Source organism: Giraffa tippelskirchi, chromosome 6 (assembly GCF_054371585.1).
Source record: "Giraffa tippelskirchi isolate mGirTip1 chromosome 6, T2T-mGirTip1v1.2.pri, whole genome shotgun sequence".
Lineage (NCBI taxonomy): Eukaryota > Metazoa > Chordata > Mammalia > Artiodactyla > Giraffidae > Giraffa > Giraffa tippelskirchi.
Window position 1 is genome coordinate 86,003,798 of NC_137280.1, and position 21,562 is coordinate 86,025,359.

Here is a 21,562-nt window from a genome sequence, read left to right on the forward strand (position 1 = left end):
CTTCTCCAGGGAATACTCCCGACCCAGGGATCCCACCCGCGTCTCTTGCATCTCCAGCATTGGCAGGTAGATTCTCTACCACCGCGCCAGTCTGGTAGTCAGCTGAAGAGGTAATTTCGGGCACATGGCAACTGGCCCCGCCTCCACTCAACCACGCCCACCCTCTGTATCTTCAAAAGCGCCAAGAGCGCCCCCTGTTGGCTCTCGGTGAGACTCAGGCAAACATGAACGGAACTGGGGTGAGGCCGTTGCAGACTCCCAGGAATAAAATGCTGCTGTCATGTTTGCCTGAGTCTCACTGAGAGCCAGCAGGGGGCGCTCTGGGCCCTTTTGACGATAGAGAGTCCCAGGCAGGGTGGTAGTGGGTCATTGAGTCACTGAGGGCCTGCGCTCAGTGGCTCCACCTGCAGCCAAAGTCCACCCTCTGCGCGCAGAATCAGCTCCGGCTTCCTGCGTGGCTCCTCCTTGTCTGGCAGAAAACGGAAGCGTAGCAGGGTGAGAGCGAGGACCACCTTCATCTCAGTCATGGCAAACGTCTGTCCAATGCAGTTCCTGTGGAAGGAGTTGGGGCTCTGATTACACGGAACCCTCATCTCAGCCCCACAGCACCTGAAATCTGACTGGCAGAGATAGAGAAAGCTAACCATGCCTGGGACCCCTCTCGTGGACCTGCATATCTCCTGAGCCTAGCCCAGACCTCAGTCTAGAATGCAGACCAACAGAAAATGGAACCCCGCTCTCAGCATACTGCAGATCCCACTTTGCACCCACTACCATTCCCGGGGGAGGGGAGAGAAGGAGTGCCAGAATTCTGACCACCTGCAGTTTTGCCCCTTCCTTGCCCCCACAGTCACGTCTGGAATCTCAGCCCCAGACCCCCGCCCCCACCACTCCATCCTCACCTCAAATGCCCAATGCCCTCACCTGGGACCTGCTGAGAAGGGAATAAAAGCCAGAGGTGACCTCCCTTTGATGTTTTCTGGGTCGAAGCGGAAGGGGTCATAGACCTGGGGGCAAGACAAGACAGGGTTACTGGGTGGTATCGCCCAGGACGTCCATCCTTGGAGAGGCAGATGTGTGTATAATGGGAGGGAGGTGATATCTGATTTGCTAATCAGAATTCTGTAGTCTCCCCTGGGTCCCCCAAGGTGAATGGACAGGGATGATGGAGGTATGGCGTGGGGGAGACATCACCTCAGGGTCTGGCCACACAGATGGGTTGTGGTGGGTCCCGAAAATACTGATGAGGCAGATAACACCTGTGGGAGAGGAGGGACCAGTCAGAACTAGGTCCAATCTGCCTGATGGGCCCCTCTTCCTCACCAGGAACCTCCTCCCCTAATCATTATGGTCACCTTTGGGGATGACCCGGCCATCTGGGAGCACAATATCCTGGGTACAGCAGCGGGAAATACTGGTGACAGCGGGGTGCAATCGTAGACTCTCCTTGATGCACATGGTCAGAAAGGGCAACTGGGTCAGGTCGTCCCTAAGGAACCCCCATGACAATTATCTAAGGCGAAAAAAGAGAGACACCATCCCAGCCCTCCTGGTGCCCTATAAGATCCTTTCTGCCTAGAACAAAATCACAGACAGATCAAATATCTCCAAACTCATTAAGTCATATAAATAAATATATACAGCTTTTTCTTTGGTCATCATACCTCAATAAAATGGTTTTTAAAAAGAGAAAAGAAAAGCAATATCACAGAAGTACTAGACAAAATTTAGTCAGATATTTTTAGAAGCTTTTCTGAACAAATCAACAAAAAGTGAACCATAGAAATATTTACAAATTTGTATAAATGTGGAACATTCTTTACGGCAAGATTGCAAAATCAAAAGGTAAATGAGCAAGAAACAAATTCAATGTTTATCTTATTTATTACAGGACTAGAGATACTAGCTAATGCAATTAAACAGGAGAAAAAAAGGAGAGTGATGCCATTTGAAATGTGGGAATAAATGCATCATTTTGGCAGACAGTGATTTTATACTTAGAAAACAAGAGAATTCACTGGAAAAGTTTTTATAAGAACTGAAGATAAGATCCAGTAGAATTTAGAAAGTAGCATTGACAAATATACACTACCATGTGTAAAATAGATAGCTAGAGGGAAGCTGCTATATAACATGAGGAGCCCAGCCTAGCACTCTGTGATGACCTAGAGTGGTAGGATAAGGAGCTGATAGGAGGCAGGCTCAGGAGGGAGGGTGTGTGTGTGTGTGTGTGTGTGTGTGTGTGTGTGTGTGTGTGTGTGTGTGTAGTTATGACTGATTCATGTTGTTGTATGGCAGAAACCAACACAACATTGTAAAGCAATTATCCCCCAATTAAAAATAATTAAATACAGTTACCCTCTGAGCCACCAGGGAAGCCAAGGCAAAGAAGAACTAAAGAGCCTCTTGATGAAAGTGAAAGAGGAAAGTGAAAAAGTTGGCTTAAAACTCAACATTCAGAAAACTAAGGTATCCAGTCCCACCACTTCATGGCAAATAGATGGGGTAACCAAAGACAGACTTTATTTTCTTGGGCTCCAAAATCATTGCAGATGGTGACTGCAGCCATGAAATTAAAAAACGCTTACTCCTTGGAAGAAAAACTATGATGAACCTAGACAGCATATTAAAAAGCAGAGACATTACTTTGCCAACAAAGATCTGTCTAGTCAAAGCTTTGTATTTTCCAGTAGTCATGTATGGATGTGAGAGTTGGACTATAAAGAAAGCTGAGCACCGAAGAATTGATGCTTTTGAACTGTGGTGTTGGAGAAGACTCTTGAGAGTCCCTTGGACTGCAAGGAGATCCAACCAGTCCATCCTAAAGGAGATCAGTCCTGGGTGTTCATTGGAAGGACTGATGTTGAAGCTGAAACTCCAATACTTTGGCCACCTGATGTGAAGAACTGACTTATTTGAAAAGACCCTGATGCTGGGAAAGATTGAAGGCAGGAGGAGGAGGGGATGACAGAGGATAAGATGGCTGGATGGCATCACGGACTCAATGGACATGAGTTTGAGTGAGCTCCGGAGGCTGGTGATGGACAGGGAAGCTTGGCATGCTGCAGTCCATGGGGACACAAAGAGCTAGATACGCCTGAGTGACTGAACTGAACTGAACTGAAATACAGTTAACTAGCTCAAAATTGGAAAACTGCAAAACACCAACCCTATGGACAAACAGCATTTATCTCCCTTTCTCATAGTTTGTCTAGTGATTATTTTTTATGTATCCTTCCAGAGGTATTTTTGCATTAAAAAATTGTATACTAGCATACTGAATACCATACGCACTGCTATTTATCTATTTCATGAAATAGTATATCAATCTTTTCTTGTACATCTCTTAGGATTTGTCTCAAAAATAGAGTCTTCCCTACTCTGGAGCTATAACTTCCCATGGTTTCTTCTAGAGCCTTTAAGACTCCATCATTTTTTCAATATTTGATTCATGTGGATGTTACTTTCTTATAAGACATGAGAAGCAGGATGAATTAACTTTTTGAATGAATTAACTACATGATGAACTTACATGTAGCTTCCCCATTGTTCCAGAGATTTTAGGAAACAATCTTTATTTTTCTTGTGGATATGAGACTCAATATTTAGCATTTCCTATGTTCACTCCAGTACTCTTGCCTGGAAAATCCCATGGACGGAGGAGCCTAGTAGTCTACAGTCCATGGCGTCGCTAAGAGTCGGACACGACTGAGCGACTTCACTTTCACTTTACCCTTTCATGCACTGGAGAAGGAAATGGCAACCCACTCCAGTATTCTTGCCTGGAGAATCCCAGGGACTGCGGAGCCTGGTGGGCTGCCGTCTATGGGGACGCACAGAGTCGGACACGACTGAAGCGACTTAGCAGCAGCAGCAGCAGCATGTTCACTGGGCAATAAATTTATATTAATAAATTATCAGTTTTTCTATTTGAAATAACAATTAGTTAGAAAAATAATAAAAGAAAAAATGATGGTGATGATATAAAATACATGAATTAAACTTAACAAGAAATGTGAATGTATATTTTCCAATTAAACTTATATTTCTCGATCCAGATAGAATATATGGTTTACCATAGCAACAAGAGTATCTAAGGTTGAGTTAACAATGTGTGAATATGATCTCTTTGCTAAAATTTTAGACTTGATTAAAAGCCTAAAGATTCCCTGAATATCCAAAAATAGATACCCACTCCACACTCTGGAATACTGTGTATTAATATTATGAGGTAATCTGCTTTCCACAGGTCAATTATATATTTAAGTCAAACTCCTCCCTCCCTCCTTCCTCTCTCTCTCTCTCTCTCTCACTCTCCCTCTTTCTCATCCTTTTCCCCAAGTTCTTCATTTTCTCCCAGCTGTCTTCTTGACCTAAATGTACCTCAAATGCACCCAAATATCTACTGATTATATCTCAGAGTCTCTGCTGAGACACTTCTTTCCACCTTCAACTTGGCCCCTCTTGCTCCAAATCCCAGCCCTGCCCATGTACACTGGGAGTGTCCTGACCTGGGACTATTTCTGCACCAGGTTAGGAGCTCCTAAAAAGCAAAGACTGGGTCTGGTTCTACCTGAGTCTCCAGGATACAGAATGGGGCTGGGAAGAATTGGAGACGGCATAGAACTGGGGATGGAGAGGGAGTATGGCAGTGTTTCCTAAGCAGGGATTATATGGATGAAGCTGCAGATGTTCCAAGAAAGGAGTTGAATGACTTTAATACGCAGGTGATCCTAGTGAACCCTAGACTAAACAATACGAGGAATTAAGGGGCAGGAGATAAGCAAATACTCAGAAAGTGAAGATGTTTGAAAACATGTAATTTCAGAGAAAACAGTAAGGGAGTGGAGGCAAAGTTCACTTACTGAATGTGTGCTAAGTGGCAACATCTGTCCTCACATATTGTTGCTAATTATCTCAGAAATCCAGATTCTCTGCCAAAAGCCAGGAAATTTTGTCCCCCTATCCATGCTGAGTGGGCTTCCCAGGTGGCACTAGTGGTAAAGAACCTGCCTGCCAGCTCAGGAGATCCAAGAGATGCAGATTCCTTCCCTGGGTTAAGAAGATCCCCTGAAGGAGGGCATGGCAATCCACTCCAGTATTCTTGCCTGGAGAATCCTATAGACAGAGGAGCCTGATGGGGCCATAGTCCATACAGTCACACAGAGCCGGACACAACTGATGCAACTTAGCACGCGTGCACATGCACACACACATGCTGAGTATGAGATCCTGCCTCTGGGCTCTGTTCCTATTTCCACTGAGTGACAGAATGCACAAAAAAATTTCTTTCTTCCCCAGCCAGGGAGCAGAGGCAATGAGAAGGACTCAGAAAAAGGCCATGAGGACTTGTACTCACCATTCAATCTCTTTAGACTCACGGTCCCTCAGGAGCTCTTGCACCTCCTGCCGGCAGCGCTCCTGATATTCTGGGTGCTTTGCAAGGTTGTACAGAATCCAGGAGAGGCTACTGGCTGTAGTATCATGGCCTGGGGGCATCCAGAAAGACTTGTGTCTCTGGACTACTTCAGCACCACAGGGCGGACAACATCCCCATGATAAAGCCCATGAGGAGGATGGAGAGGGATGGGGTGGTCCAGGGTCCACTGGACTAGTTCCTGGGCTTAGAGACACCCTATCCCTATTTGTCTCACACTGGGGCCTCACCCTCAAACATAAAGGTGTCAGCTTCAGCCCGGATGTCTTCATCTGACAATCCCTTCCCATTTTCATCCTGGAGAGAAAGCAAGATCCCACTAGCTCAGAGGGTCTCTGAGGCTAAACTGAGACAATCTCTGAAGCCCCATTATCCATTCAGAGAGAGACCCAAGCCCACCCTGAAATTTTAAACCGCCTGTGCACTCTGTCACCAGAGGCCCCATCCCAGAGACCTCCTCTTTGACCTCTTTGTCTCCTGTGTTGTCCCTGGTGAAAAAATAATCAGTCACCCATAAATATTTTTATATTTCAAAATAATGAGGGATTTCTGGAGGAAAAAAAAAGTTCCTGGCAACCTGGGTTACAACCTGGGTTATAAAAATACAAAAACTTTAGACTTTGCCTTCTCACCAAAAAGAATTTGTTTAAGCTCGAGAATAATCTCTCTCCCTGTGTGTGTGTCTCTCTCTCCCCATGGGGAGAAAGGGGCAAATGTATCAGCTGTCTTGTATAAGTTCCAAATTTCAAAATCTGGAGGTATGTACTTGTACTGTGATGCAAGTATGATTGCATGTACAGGTAATAGCATACTTGAGCCATCAAAGGAATTTAGGAATGGGGTAGCAGAGCTACAGTTCTACTCTGGTTACTATTTTTGCCATGAGTAATAAATGGCCTGTTCTGATCCAGGATACTGTATGTATACTGTACATACACATACATATGTACACAGTCTGTCTCTGTGGTAGACTGACTTATTAGTTTCCCACTTGAGTGAAATCTCAGGCCCTTCACAGTTTCAGACTTAGCAGTCCCCCACAGGCAATATTCCACATGGTCATCTCTAAAACTTATCCCTGACCCATCCCTCCCTTCCACAAGCACCTTCCATGGCTTCCCAGGACCCTCTGCATCCCATTCAAATTCTTTGATCAGATCAAAGTCCATTCTACCTCTTGAACTCAGATCCCAGAGGAACCCACCTTGGTCAGCAGAAGCACATCAATGAAGTCCAAAGTCTTGGTCTTCGCCTTGGCCTTGAGGAAGTCATCAATATTCTCCTTGGGGAGAGTCTGGCGCCGCTCCTGAATGACAGCATCTGTGAAGTCATGTACCAGGCGGCAGGCCTTGCGGAAGCGCTGCCCATCTGAGGTGAGATAGTACAGGAAGTCCATGTGCAGGAAGATCTGCCGGTTCCGCTGTGCCACAAGCGCACTGAGCTCCAAGATGGCGGCAATATATTCACTGGACTTCCTGAAGGATGAGAGCATGAAGGGAGGCAACAACTTAAAACACCTAAGGGCAGAAGCCAGGGGCTACCTCCCTTCAGGAATTGAGGCTCCAAGAACAAATGGCTCACAGATACAGTGTGGGAATGAGCCAGGAGATGTGACTCTTCAGACTCTTCTCAACCCACATCCCTTCTCCGTGAGCTGCCTCCATGCCCCAGGCACCCAGAGCACAGCTTAGATATCATGTTTCTCTCCTGTCTCTCTCACTGCCCCCTTATCCTTTCCAGAACCGTCCACCCAGCTCACACCTTATCTTCTCCCAGCTGGTCAGTGGCCCAGCCCCTTCCCTAGTCTTCTTACATCCAATGTCTACATGACAGTTGGATGCTTTTGAGTCAGATTTGCTTTGCCTGGCTTCAGAATGTCCTTAAGATATTACCTGCCCACTCCTTCAACCTTATTTCCAACATGTCTCCTCACTATTGCACATACTTTTCTCATTCTAGCCTTCTGATCTTTATCAAACAGGTCTACCTATCTGAAAGGATAGCTCCTTCTCTTTCCCTATTCCTGTCCTGGGTTGTCCTGCTTTGAGCCACCTCCTTCAGGAAGGCCCTCCTGATTGCTCTGGTCAGTCCTCCCTCCTCTGTCTACTACCTTGGGTCTATGGCTTATGTTTCCAGGCCCTTGGCCGAGACTCACTCCTGGCAATTGCTGTCAAAACTGAAGACACATTTCTGCAGACTGTCCAGGGTCATGAGGCTGATGTGTTCAAACATGTCCAGACGGGTGTAGCCTTGGGTGACCAGGCACTGCCACTTGGTCTGGACAGAGAAGGAGACAGAGTTAGGGCCCCTTTCCAACCACCTGGGTGGACTCCCCCAGACCCTGCCTCTTAGCCCCAGGAAACCACCTCCAGAGAGTATCAGGCTTGAGTGGGAGTGGAAGCTGTTACTGCTAGGACATGAAGTTCTCATGACTGGGAGTCAGGAGACCTGGTTTTAAATCTTGGCTCACCCTCCTGCTCTCTCTGTAACCTTGGTCAACTTATTGCATAAAGTTAAGTGCTAAGCAAATGTTATCTTTCATCACCTTCATGTTGGAAATTTTTTTTTAATAAATTTATTTATTTTAGTTGGTGGCCAATTACTTTACAATATTGTAATAGTTTTTGCCATACATTGACATGAATCAGCCATGGGTTCACATGTGTTCCCCCTCCCGGACCCCACACCCACCTCCCTCCCCATCCCATCCCTCTTGGTCATCCCATTGCCCCGGCCCCGAGCCTCCGTCCCATGCATCGAACATGGAATGGTGTTCTGCCCCACATATGATAATATACATGTTTCAATGCTATTCTCCCAGAACGTCCCACCCTCACCTTCTCCCTCGAGTCCATAAAATTGTTCTATGCATCTGTGTCTCTTATTCTGTCTCGCATATAGGGTTATCGTTACCATCTTTCAAATTCCATATATATGCATTAGTATACTGTATTGGTGTTTTTCTTTCTGGCTTACTTCACTCTGTATAATGGGCTCCAGTTTCATCCATCTCAGTAGAACCGACTCAAATGTATTTTTTTTAATGGCTGAGTAATATTCCATTATGTATATGTACCACAGCTTCCTTATCCATTCGTCTGCTGATGGACATCTAGGTTGCTTCCATGTCCTGGCTATTGTACACAGTGCTGCGATGAACATTGGGGTACACTCGTCTCTTTCAATTCTGGTTTCCTCGGTGTATATGTCCAGCAGTGGGATTGCTGGGTCATATGGCAGTTCTATTCCCAGTTTTTTAAGGAATCTCCACACTGTTCTCCATAGTGGCTGTACTAGTTTGCATTCCCACCAACAGTGTAAGAGGGTTCCCTTTTCTCCACACCCTCTCCAGCATTTATTGCTTGTAGACTTTTGGATAGCAGCCATTCCGACTGGTGTGAAATGATACCTCATTGTGGTTTTGATTTGCATTTCTCTAATAATGAGTGATGTTGAGCATCTTTTCATGTGTTTGTTAGCCATCTGTATGTCTTCTTTGGAGAAATGTCTGTTTAGTTCTTTGGCCCATTTTTTGATTGGGTCGTTTATTTTTCTGGAATTCAGCTGCAGAAGTTGCTTGTGTATTTTTGAGATTAATTGTTTGTCTGTTGCTTCGTTTGCTATTATTTTCTCCCATTCTGAAGGCTGTCTTTTCACCTTGCTTATAGTTTCCTTTGTTGTGCAAAAGCTTTTAATTTTAATTAGGTCCCATTTGTTTATTTTTGCTTTTATTTCCAATATTCTGAGAGGTGGGTCATGGAGGATCCTGCTGTGATTTATGTCGGAGAGTGTTTTGCCTATGTTTTCCTCTAGGAAACAAAAGACTTATATATAGAAAACTATAAAACACTAATGAAAGAAATCAAAGAGGACACAAACAGATGGAGAAATATACCGTGTTCATGGATTGGAAGAATTAATATAGTGAAAATGAGTATACTACCCAAAGCAATCTATAGATTCAATGCAATCCCTATCAAGCTACCAATGGTATTTTTCACAGAACTAGAACAAATCATCTCACAATTTGTATGGAAATATAAGAAACCTCGAATAGCCAAAGCAATCTTGAGGAAGAAGAATGGAACTGGAGGAATCAACCTGCCTGATTTCAGCCTCTACTACAAAGCCACAGTCATCAAGACAGTATGGTACTGGCACAAAGATAGAAATATAGATCAATGGAACAAAATAGAAAGCCCAGAGATAAACGCACGCACATATGGACACCTTCTCTTCGACAAAGGAGGCAAGAATATACAATGGAGAAAAGACAATCTCTTTAACAAGTGGTGCTGGGAAAACTGGTCAACCACTTGTAAAAGAATGAAACTAGAACACTTCCTAACACCATACACAAAAATAAACTCAAAATGGATTAAAGATCTAAACGTAAGACCAGAAACTATAAAACTCCTGCTTTCTTTGGTCTCCGTTTGCATGAAATACGTTTTTCCACCCCTTCACTTTCAGCCTGTGTGTGTCCCTAGTTTTGAGGTGGGTCTCTTGTAGACAGCATATATAGGGGTCTTGTTTTTGTATCCATTCAGCCAGCCTTTGTCTTTTGGTTGGGGCATTCAACCCATTTACATTTAAGGTAATTATTGATAAGTATGATCCCACTGCCATTTACTTTGTTGTTTTGAGTTCGTGTTGAAACATCCTTTCTGTGTTTCCTGTTTAGAGAAGATCCTTTAGCATTTGTTGGAGAGCTGGTTTGGTGGTGCTGAATTCCCTCAGCTCTTGCTTGTCTGTAAAGCTTTTGAATTTTCATTCATATCTAAATGAGATCCTTGCTGGGTACAGTAATCTGGGTTGTAGATTATTCTCTTTCATTACTTTAAGTATGTCCTGCCATTCCCTTCTAGCCTGAAGAGTTTCTATTGAAAGATCAGCTGTTATCCTTATGGGGATCCCCTTGTATATTATTTGTTGTTTTTCCCTTGCTGCTTTTAATATTTGTTCTTTGTGTTTGATCTTTGTTAATTTGATTAATATGTGTCTTGGGGTGTTTCACCTTGGGTTTATCCTGTTTGGAACTCTCTGGGTTTCTTGGACTTCTGTGACTATTTCTTTCCTCATTTTAGGGAAATTTTCAACTATTATCTCCTCGAGTATTTTTTCATGGCCTTTTCTTTTATCTTCTTCTTCTGGGACTCCTATGATTCGAATGTTGGGGCGTTTCATATTGTCCCAGAGGTCCCTGAGGTTTTCCTCATTTCTTTTGATTCTTTTTTCTTTTTTCCTCTCTGCTTCGTTTATTTCCATCATTCTATCTTCTACCTCACTTATCCTATCTTCTGCCTCCATTATTCTACTGTAGGTTCCCTCCAGAGTGTCTTTTATCTCCTTTATTTCATTATTCATTATATATTGATTCCTTTTTATTTCTTCTAAGTCCTTGATAAACATTTCTTGCATCTTCTCAATCCTTGTCTCCAGGCAATTTATCTGTAACTCCATTTTGCTTTCAAGATTTTGGATCATTTTTATTATCATTATTCTAAATTCTTTTTCAGATAGATTCCCTATCTCCTCCTCTTTTGTTTGGTTTGGTGGGCATTTCTCATTTTCCTTTACTTGCTGAGTATTTCTCTGCCTTTTCATCTTGTTTAGATTGCTGTGTTAGGCGTGGCCTTTCTGTATTCTGGTAGTATGAAGTTCCTCTTTATTGTGGAGGTTCCTCACTATGGGTGGGGTTGGACAGGTGGCTTGTCAAGGCTTCCTGGTTGGGGGAGCTTGTGTCGGTGTTCTGGTGGGTGGAGCTGGATTTCTGCTCTCTAGAGTGCGATGGAGTGACCAGTATTAATTTTTGAGATGTCTATGGATTTGGTGTGCCTCTGGGCAGCCTGTATATTGATGCTCAGGTCTATGTTCCTGCGTTGCTGGAGAATTTGTGTGGTATGTCTTGCTCTGGAACTTATTGGCTCTTGGGTGGAGCTTGGTTCCAGTGTATATGTGGAGGCTATTGGATGGTCTCTTATTAATTAATGTTTCCCCTGGCTTTCAGTCTTATTCTTGCAGTAGCCTCAAGACTTCTCCATCCATACAGCATCAATAATAAAACTTTTAGGTTAATGGTGAAAAGATTCTCCACAGTGAGGGATACCCAGAAAGGTTCACTGAGTTACATGGAGAGATGATGTGGTGGGGGGGGTTTGAGGTGACCAGGAGGGGAAGAGGGGAATTCAAATGTGGAGAGAGCAATCTAGCCAGTAAGCACTTCCCTCTGTGCTTTCCACAGTCTGGAACCCTCAGAGTGGTTCACAGAGATACATAGAGAGGGGGGAGGAAGGTAATAGAGGTGAGCATGAGTAGAAAGGGAGGAATCAAGAGGGGAGAGAGAGATCTGGGCAGTATCCTGTTCCTGAAGTGTTCTCTGGTACCCAGAACACCCTCAGAGATTCACAGAATTGGGTTGAGAAGAGAAGGAGGAGGGTGGGAGATAGAGGTTCCCTGGGGGAGAAGAAAGAGCATCAATAGGGGGAGAGAGTAATCAGGCCAGAGATCACACTCCTGAGTAAAAATGGGTCCTAAAGATTGGGTTCTTAAATGTACAAAATTGATATCAAATATGTAAAACAAAGATTAAAAATCTACAGTAGAGGTTAGACTCTTATAAAACTTACAATATAAAAAAAAGAAAAAAAGAAACAGTGTGAAAAGAAAAAAAAACAGTAAAACAGTAAAAAAAGAAACAGTAAAAAAAAGTAAAACAGGAAAAAAACAGTAAAAAAAGAAAACACAAAAGGTATAAGATATATGTATGCAGTTTGCTTCAAAAATAGGGTTGTTTTTTCTTTTTTTGCAAGTTAATAGTGGGTTATGAAAATGAAAGTTAAAGGTGTAATAGAGGACTTGAAGAAAAAGGAAGGAAGAGAAAAAAAATTTTAAAAAAATAGAAAAAATAATATATATCCCGGACTTTCTCTGGAGCTGTTGTGAGCAGTGTGGGGTCTGCTCAGTTTCAGATAGATCCTTGTTCCTGCTTATACTTTTCAAGATCTATAGGTCCCTTTCAATGCAGTTGGTATTAACTACAGGGATTTTAATCTGTTGGCCTGTCACTTCCAAGGCGCTTCCCTCTGTTTATTTGGCTTCTGTTTGGAGGTCTCTTCAGTATCTAATTTCAGCCTTCTTTTGAAGATAATGCGCTGTCTTTGTGGATGCCTGACGTCCTCTGCCAGCCTTCAGAAGTGGTTTTGTGAAGTTTCCTCAGCGTTCAGATGTTCTTTCGATAAATTTGTGGAGGAGAGAGTGGTCTCCCCGTCCTATTCCTCCGCCATCTTAAGCCGAAATTCCATGTTGGAAATTTATGAATAAGCTGTCCCTATGTTTAGGGAGGTAGTTCTCCATGAGCCCTGAGTACCCTTGCATAATCTTGCTGGGTATGCCAAAAAATTGTTAGTCCATGATGTTCTTTACCTGGGCTATTTCTCGGAGTTGTGTTTGCAGCAAACAATCTTTAAGAGTGAGGTAAAGTCTCCTCCTGGGCAAATATCAGTCTTGCTTCTAGTTCTAAAAGTCACAGACACCCTAAATCTAGTATTCTTCTACCCTATAATAAAACATACTACTTGAGTACCAGTCAAAGTCCACCTGTGTCATCCATATGGGATTTGTTGACTTGGAGGAAGAACGAAAATAAGCAAGAAGAAGGTGTCATTTGCTATGCCAAGAGTAAAAATCTATCCTTTGTCAGTGACCCAGGACTCTCATGTCTTCTGACAGAATCTACAAAACAGTAACAAGCTCTCTTGTCAGCTTGCAATATGGAAAAGACACAACCATGTCACAAATTCCTGACCTTCCCCATGTGTATATATCCAAACCCTTTGCAATGTGCTTTTTCAGTAACTTCTGTTAGTAGGTGGAGCCTACTTTACCATCCTTTGATTCTGAGCTGGCGTTGGATCTACTTTGGCCAATGTGTGCTATGCTTAGTTGGTTCAGTCCTGTCCAGCTCTTTGAGAACTCATGGACCACAGCCCTCTAGGCTCCTCTGTCCATGGGATTCTCCCAGCAAGAATACTGGAATGGGTTGCCATGCCCTCCTCCAGGGGATGTTCCCAACCCAGGAATCAAATCCGTGTCTCCTGCATTGTTGGCAGATTCTTTACCACTGAGACACCAGGGGAAGCCCTGCTTTGCCCAATAGAGTCTGATGGAAATGATGAGTAGATCGTCTCAAACCAAGCTCCCAAGCAGCATTGCAGCTTCCTGTCAGGCTGTTGGAACCCTGCTTCTGCCATGTGAACAAACCTGAAATGCATTCTAAAGGGAGAGAATCACATGAAAGGAAGTCCTTTGCCCGGAGTAAGGCCATCTGAGATCAGCCTGCAGCCAGCCAAGAGCCAAATATGTGAGAATGACCCTAGATCAGCAAAACTTCATATCTGATCACAGATATACCAGTGGCCCAATCTACATCCAGAAGAACCAGCCAACTGACTCACAGACTTCTCAATACTAAGCACTTACTGTTTTTAAGTGACTTGTTACTCTAGAATAACTACTACAAAATATTCATCATTTTTACCAAACATGTCTCAAGATTCCAAGGCCTCTTTGACGGAAATGTAGAAACTAACACCTTCTGAGCATCTCTTATGTGCCAGAGACATGATTCCGTTAGATCATCTTGGCCACCCTACAAAGCAGGGATCACATAATCCTTATTTTTCAACTGTGGAAACCAAGGTTCAGAAAGGAAGAGCCCATGGCCTTAAAATCACCCACAAGAGCCAGGTTCCAGACAAGACGTCTCTGAGCCCCCGTTATCTCCAAGACTCCAGCTGGGACCCTGGGTTCAAGAGACTTACGTGCATGATGTCTGCACTGTTGGTGAAAATCTTCATATAGGGCTTCAGGATGTTGAAGTGGAAGGCAGGCGTCAGCATGCGACGGTGCCTGCTCCACTTGTCTCCAGCACTCAGCAGGAGTCCATCCCCTATCAGAGACAGCCACGGGGAGTGGGCAAAGAAAGACCTTCCCCTTGGTCCCCAGGGATGTCCCCAATTCCCTTCACTCCCAGTTACTCACCCAGCCATGGCTTCAGAAAGTTGTATAACTCCATGCTTTTGGGTGCAACAGCAGCTGACATGAAGGAGGATCATCAGGGGCCAGGGAGATGGGGAAAGGAGGAAATTTTGTGTGGAATAGAGGATCCCAGCCAGGAATCTGCATTCCCCCTCCAAGCCCTGCATAGCAGGAATGGGGCCAAGAGCATAGGAAGCCAGAAGCCAGGTGGAGAGGTGGTGGGAGGGGGATACCAGACCAGGCTGCAGAACAGAAGAGAGCACAGGCAGAGCCCATAGACACAACTCTTAGGTGCTCAGAAACACTCCAACAAGATACAACATGCCCCAACATTCCCTGACATGGCTCCTACATGGTCCAACATGTTATGAAGACACAAGCATAGCCTAGCACTCTACAAAATATCTTTATGGGGACCTAGAACACCATGTCTGCCCCAACACTCTGACCTCTCCTGAGATATGTGACAAGGCCCCATGTGTTAACATGTCCTGACATGACCCCAACATGCATGATACAACCTGATATGATACAACATGTTCTGGCACAGACCTGAAGACAACCTAACTTGGCCTGAATTTGCCCCACATGAGCCCCACACAGGGCTTACATACACTAATGTCACAGACCTGAACCAGGTGTGTCCCCAGCTGGGCCCCAGACATGACTCAGACATACCCTAAGATGGGCATCACACAAGATTACATAAGGTCACTAGCATGTCTGAAAGTGACCCTGAGTCCCAGACCTCAAACAAACCTGAAACATGACCAAGATGTGACAAGCAGGAGAACCAGACATCTCAGGCAAGAAAAAGACAGACCCCAAAATGCCTCAGATATCCTTGGCCACAGCTGAAGCAACTCCAGATGTGACTGAGACCATGTCTATTTGAGCCCACGTTTAATCATATACCAGGTGTCACCAGGTAAAACATGTACCAGCTGTAATCAGAAACCAGGTAGAAACATAAAGCTGACGGGACACAGATATGCCCTAGGCATGAGTAGACATGACTGGAAGTAGGCAGGTGAGAGTCCAGCTAAGAAAGAGGCAGAGGCATCTCTACCACAGCCCCCTATGTCTGCACCCAACACAGAGGACTGGGCAGCAGGCAAGCCATGTCTACCTGGAGTGGTGGGGTGCAAGATGCAGATGACCACATGCCAGGGCCCCCCCACGAGCAGCACACATCCCCATAGGTGCTGGCCAGGCCCTGTGTGTACAGGAGACCTTCCTCCCAGCTCTGAATCTGGAGAGGAACAGAAAGGACCCAATTCACACTCTTCTAGGCTACCAGAGGCAAGGATTTGCAGGGCAGAGATCCACACCTGAGTCCATGAGTCACCTCCGGCAGCTTCTCGTCTGTCCAGAGCTTTCTCCTGGGCTCCCTCCCCACATTGGCCATACACAACTTTTGTGGTCCCTCTGGTACAGGGATAGAAAAGGTCTTTCCCTGTTTGGATCCCAAACATTATGTTCACCTGACTTCTCTTTCATCCCCATATTGCAGATAAGGAAACTGAGGCTCTCAATGATGGAGTCCCTTGTGCAGTTCTCCCAGACAGTAAACCTGAGACACCAGCCCAAGACTCTTTAGTCATGGCCTGAATTCTTAATTATCCAATTGCTCTGAGCCCCAAAACAATAGTTCAGTGGACCCTACAGTGCCAAGACTGGATGCTCAGAATCTTAGGCTTGCAGGAATTGATCCTATGACCCAAATAAGACAAATTAAAAGGAATCCTCAACTTTTCCTAAAACTCTTGTAAATGAACTCCCTTTTCAATGGAGATTGAGCTTCTGAGATTCAGTTTTACCAGGAGAAGAGTAAAGCCATCACAGATGAACACTAAATGATGAAAACAGATTTCTGATAACATTGTTTAAGACCTGGATCCAGCTGGGCCTGAAGACAGCCCTCCTTGGAGTTTACAGTCAGTTGATTTCCTTTCTTTGCTTAGACCATACAGGGTGGCATTTCCACCACTAACAGCTGAAAGAGACTTCAGCAGCCAGAGAGAGCCAGGACCCTTCCCAGAGTCATTCAGCATTCTGGTGTCTGAAATTATGTCTCTTTCAGAAGCTGCCCATTCCCCTGGTCTGTCTCAGATGGGAGGGGCAGAGGGAAAGGGAAGGGAGACAGGGTGGGATGGAGTCTCCTCAGGGAGATTCCTGGGGACTGGAGAAGGAGAGCACTGAACTAGTGTGGCTGAGACACAGAATAGGATAAATGAAATGGACCCACCAGAGAAGTGGATGTCACAGGAAGAGCAGCCCCCAATCCTGCACCAGCCAGAAGCCTTCATTGCTCTGGGTCTGCAGATGAGTGAGACTGAGGGCCAGCCTGGCAGGGGGCCTGGGATACTATGGATGCCCACTGCATCACTCTACCCCTCTGCTTTGAAGTATTTTCTTCTCATTGTTCCAGACCTAGTTCCAGCACCTCCTCCTCCAGGAAGCCTTCCAGCACACCCCAGCAGAGAATCTTGTTTCTTCTCTGGATTGCCACAGCCCATCTCCTGCTGGCCAGCTCCTGGCCAACCACACCAGGTCAAGAATCTCTCTGTCCAGACCTGAGACCTTGAGATTGGGGACGAACTTCAGCAGGGTACAAGGCTGGGGTCCAATTGACCATGGGAAGAAACAAGAGTCAGTGCGATGGAACTTGATAAATGCATGAAGCAAAGAGGAAGTGGCTGAGAGAGAAGAGAGGAAGGGGGGCCAGGGTCCTATAGGGGCCACATAAAAAGTTGGCAAGGAGGGGCTAGAATCCCTCAAATGTGTCATGACACCCACCACCACAAGCTCTGCATGGGTACCTGAGGCATTGGTGATGCTCCGGAGCATGTCAGGGTGGCAGAAAACGATCATGGGAGTGATGGGGCCAAACCAGATCATATATCCATGGGGGTAGTCAGCAGACAGCTGGGTTAATTTTCTCAAGCCCTGCTCTGTCGGGGAGACCTGAAACCATGTAAGGACATCACTCCCAAGAAGAACCACTGCAGTGGACAGTGTGTCAGATCCCGCACAGATGGAGGGAATCTCTGCTTCCTACTGCTCCTTCCCTCATGGGGAGGAGTGGCCCTGGAGCATCTCCAAGTCCCAAGGAGATACTCCAGAGCACAGGGATAAGACAGGCTCTTTGCCCACAGATAGGATGACTTTATCTTGAGAAGCCAAACTTTTTATTGTCCTGGGAATGGTCTCAGCCCCAGGGGTGGCCACAGAAAGAGATCCCCCACTGGAGAGGTTTGTAGGTAGCCGGGTGGCCTCAGTACTTGTCCCTGGGTTTTGGTCCCACAACCTCTCCTATTCTGGCTGGTCCAAACAGCCTGCAGTTCCTTGCAGTAAATCATCTGCAGATCTGGGGCTTTCCATACCCTGCTGATCCCAAAGGACAGACGTGAATTCTGCCCCTCACTCATGACAGCAGCTCTGACCCATGAAACCCCCTCCCCAAACTGGCTCCATGCAGAGTACGTTCTGCCTATTTCTCTGCAACCCATGGATATGACTTTCAATTACGCCATTTATAATTGAAGAAGCTGACACCTTATGCACCCAAAGGGAAAGAAGTGTGGGTTGCCCCCTAGTAAAGTATCCTCTCCCTCAGGATGCCTCGTTCAAACCTGACAAATATCCCCAGGGACTCTTGGCAGATGAATGTAAGTCATGTTCACCTTTGTGACCTGCTCCCTTCTCCTCAAGTACCAAACTGAGAATTCAAAGCACTTGGTGAGATTGGTCCAGAGAGGGAGAGTGACTCAGCTGAGGTCACACTGCAAAAGGGACCGCAGGAAGGAAAAGTGACCAAGACCAGACTCTGTGACCAAGCCCTTACAGGGGAGGGCAGAAATGCAGTAACTTTGTAACATTCCTGCTGCCTCCAAGACTCACTGTGCCTTGTGTGCTAAGTCGCCTCAGTCATGTCCGACTTGGCAACCCCATGGACTGCAGTCCATCAGGCTCCTCTGTCTATGGGATTCTCCAGGCAAGAATACTGGAGTGGGTTGCTGTGCCCTCCTCCAGGGCATCTTCCCAGCCCAGGGATCAAACCCGCCTGTCTTCCATCTAACCTGCATTGGCAGGCGGGTTCTTGACCACTAGAGCCACCTGGGAAGACTCGCTGAGATGCTTTCAAGACCCAGAATCTCAGGAAATCTTCCCATGGAGATTTGTAATGCCCTGGCAGAAAGTGAAGAGGAACTAAAAAGCCTCTTGATGAAAGTGAGAGAGGAGAGTGAAAAAGTTGGCTTGAAGCTCAACATTCAGAAAACTAAGATCATGGCATCTGGTCCCATCACTTCATGGGAAATAGATAGGGAAACAGTCGCTGACTTTGTTTCTTTGGGCTCCAAAATCACTGCAGATGGTGATTGCAGCCATGAAATTAAAAGACGCTTACTCCTTGGAAGGAAAGTTACGGCCAAACTAGATAGCATATTAAAAAGCAGAGACATTACTTTACCAGCAAAGTCCATCTAGTCAAGGCTATGGTTTTTCCAGTAGTCATGTATGGATGTGAGAGTTGGACTGTGAAGAAAGCTGAGCACCGAAGAATTGTTGCTTTTGAACGTGGTGTTGGAGAAGACTCTTGAGAGTCCCTTGGACTGCAAGGAGATCCAACCAGTCCATCCTAAAGGAGATCAGTCCTGGGTATTCATTGGAAGAACTGATGTTGAACCTGAAACTCCAATACTTTGGCCACCTCATGCAAAGTGTTGACACATTGGAAAAGACCCTGATGCTGGGAAGGATTGGGGGCAGGAAGAGGAGGGGATGACAGAGGATAAGATGGCTGGATGGCATCACCAATTCGAAGGACATGAGTTTGGATAAACTCCAGGAGTTGGTGATGGACAGGGAGGCCTGGCGTGCTGCAATTCATGGGGTCACAAAGAGTTGGACACGACTGAGCGACTGAACTGAATGCCCCTGCCTTCTGCACTTTGCCACAATAAACAGTAAAATTTCAGTAAATCCTCCACCAAGTGGTAGCTCTTGTCCAAGACAGGAAAGAAAAGATGGGCATCTTTCTCAGCTGGGCTGTTAGATGGGAGGAGCAGGATACCCATTCCTTTTACCCTGACAGAGGGAAGTGATGGCATGCTCATCACTTAGGTCATCACACCTTTATTTTGCATCATAATATTAGCCAGCCATGGACTGTAGTCTGCTTCCCAGAACCATCGTCAAACTGGGAGGTGCTTATTAAGCAATTCCACAGTTGAGCTGTTTAATTAATCATGAGCAGGGCCAAGCCAGAGTCAAGGTCTGAGGCACAAGGTTGGCAGGCATGGAGGAGAGAGAGGTCTATGAAGGCTTCTTAGAAGGTGTGGTGATTGGCCAACTTTATCCAGATTGGGCTATGAGCACTTTGGGACATCTTGGTAGAGGGAGGGGAATTAGATAAAAGGAGGGATCCTGGAAAGAGGAGGTGTGGGGATGGGGAAGTGATAGATAATTCCTGTGGGGAAGCTGTAGCCCAGAATGAAAAGTCAGAAGGAAAAGGACCACATGCAGATCGGACCCCGGACAGCACCCTTGAGAGGACCTCAAGGCCACCATGGAGACTGGAAACGCCAAGGGACCAGACTCTGTGCAGCCCAACCTCAGAGATGCACTACTGTGTGCAAGGCAGGCAGAAAATGGACCCCAAAGCAGGCTAGGGCTGGAAAGACAGGATGTGGGGGAGGGCTCGACGGCAGAGCAAAGGAATGAGTGAGTGCGGGAAGAGGGGCTCGCAGGCCTCCCTGGCTTCTCTGCCATCCCAGACCCCAGCCCAAAGCCTGAGCCCCATTCCTGATCTCCCAGGATCTCCCAGGAAACTCACCAGGTAGAGGTGAGCGAAGAACCAGTTCAGTTTTGGGGGCTGCGGAAAACACTGGAGGTGGCGACAGTTGTTGTAGAAGGTGTAGGTCCAGGCCAGGACGCAGACCAGGATCCAGGAGGCCCCGACCAGCAGCAGCAGCAGCCACAGGGAGGCTACCACTGGCCCGAGTCCCAGCCAGGACAGGCTCAGTTGCAGCATCCTGTGGTCAGAAGGGGTGGAGGGTGAGTCCTGAGGATGAAGGAAGAGGCAGTGATGCTGAGCTGTGAGGCAGAGACAGATAGAAGGAGAGGAACAAGGGAGTGAGGGGCCGAGTGAGTGCTGGAGACGGTGTGAGAAGAGCTCAGAGACAGACAGACAGGGGCTGGGAGAGGGGACAGAGACCAGAGAAATTCAAAGGAAGAGGGAAAGATAGAGACAAAGAGACAGAAAGACACACACAGTTTGTGTGTGTGTGTGTGTGTGTGTGTGTGTGTGTGTGTGTGTGTGTGTTAGTTACCCATTGGTATCCACTCATCTCCCAAGCCAGCTCATTCCCTAGAGCCACCCTGCTGTGGGCAGTGGCCTTCCTCACACCAAGTCAAAACCCCGAGCCCCTTGACCCTCAGCCTGGCACCTTCTTTCTAGAGTGGCTTGTCTCACACAACTTCCTTTCCCCTTCTCGTGCTAAGGCTTTACCCAGCCCGTCCCCTAAAAATACTTCCAGGCTCCAGACTAAGCCAGCCCATTCTCCCAGCATGCTTACTCCCTCCCCACCTGGACGCTGCCCAAACATGAAATGAGGCCTGGGAACCACTTCAGTATAACAGACACTGGATCCTCAGGACAGATGGGGGGTCAGCCTTGTCCCAAGTCATCTCCAGGGCTCCCTTCCCCAGGTGAACCAGGGAGACATCATGGACCATTTCTCAGCAGAGACCCCAGAAGCTCAGAGCCCTGAAGCACCTGGCCTCCAGGGAACACAGCTTGGCAGGAGTTCAACTCCCACCTCTGCACAGCCCAGGACCTGTGTTGAGACATGACTTGAAACAGGAACAGAGAAACCAGTCTGACTGGAAATTACCTTTATCTGAGTCTGGGAGCTGGTGATGAACAGGGAGGCCTGGCGTGCTGCACTCCACAGGGTCACAAAGAGTCGGACACAACTGAGTGACTGAGCTGAACTGAGTCTAGGGATAAAGGAGCCAATCAGAAGAGGGCACCTTGAGGCATGAGGGGCCAGGCTGGGGTGGGCTGAGAGAGGACAGGGT

The 21,562-nt window shown here is 46.3% G+C and overlaps 1 protein-coding gene across 1 annotated transcript; it reads right to left on the reverse strand.

The window, feature by feature from the left end:
- Nucleotides 1–374: 374 nt before the first annotated feature.
- LOC145509080 (prostaglandin E2 omega-hydroxylase CYP4F21) lies at nt 375–20,513 on the reverse strand. The gene is made up of 12 exons (XM_081497039.1): nt 20,316–20,513; nt 17,299–17,443; nt 14,480–14,533; nt 14,260–14,387; nt 7,593–7,714; nt 6,642–6,912; nt 5,668–5,734; nt 5,360–5,489; nt 1,356–1,489; nt 1,195–1,259; nt 925–1,007; nt 375–552 (listed from the first exon to the last, which is right to left on the reverse strand). The coding sequence occupies exons 1-12, from the start codon at nt 20,511–20,513 to the stop codon at nt 375–377; spliced, it is 1,575 nt and encodes a 524-aa protein (XP_081353165.1).
- Between the last annotated feature and the right edge of the window lie 1,049 nt (nt 20,514–21,562).

Excerpts from the sequence above, each read along its gene's own strand:
- LOC145509080 (XM_081497039.1), bottom strand. The coding sequence starts at position 20,513 with ATGCTGCAACTGAGCCTGTCCTGGCTGGGACTCGGGCCAGTGGTAGCC. Across the intron at positions 14,534-17,298 it reads GAGCATCACCAATGCCTCAG|CTGCTGTTGCACCCAAAAGC; the intron begins GTACCCATGCAG and ends CCTTCATGTCAG. Across the intron at positions 7,715-14,259 it reads ACAGTGCAGACATCATGCAC|ACCAAGTGGCAGTGCCTGGT; the intron begins GTAAGTCTCTTG and ends TTCTCTGTCCAG.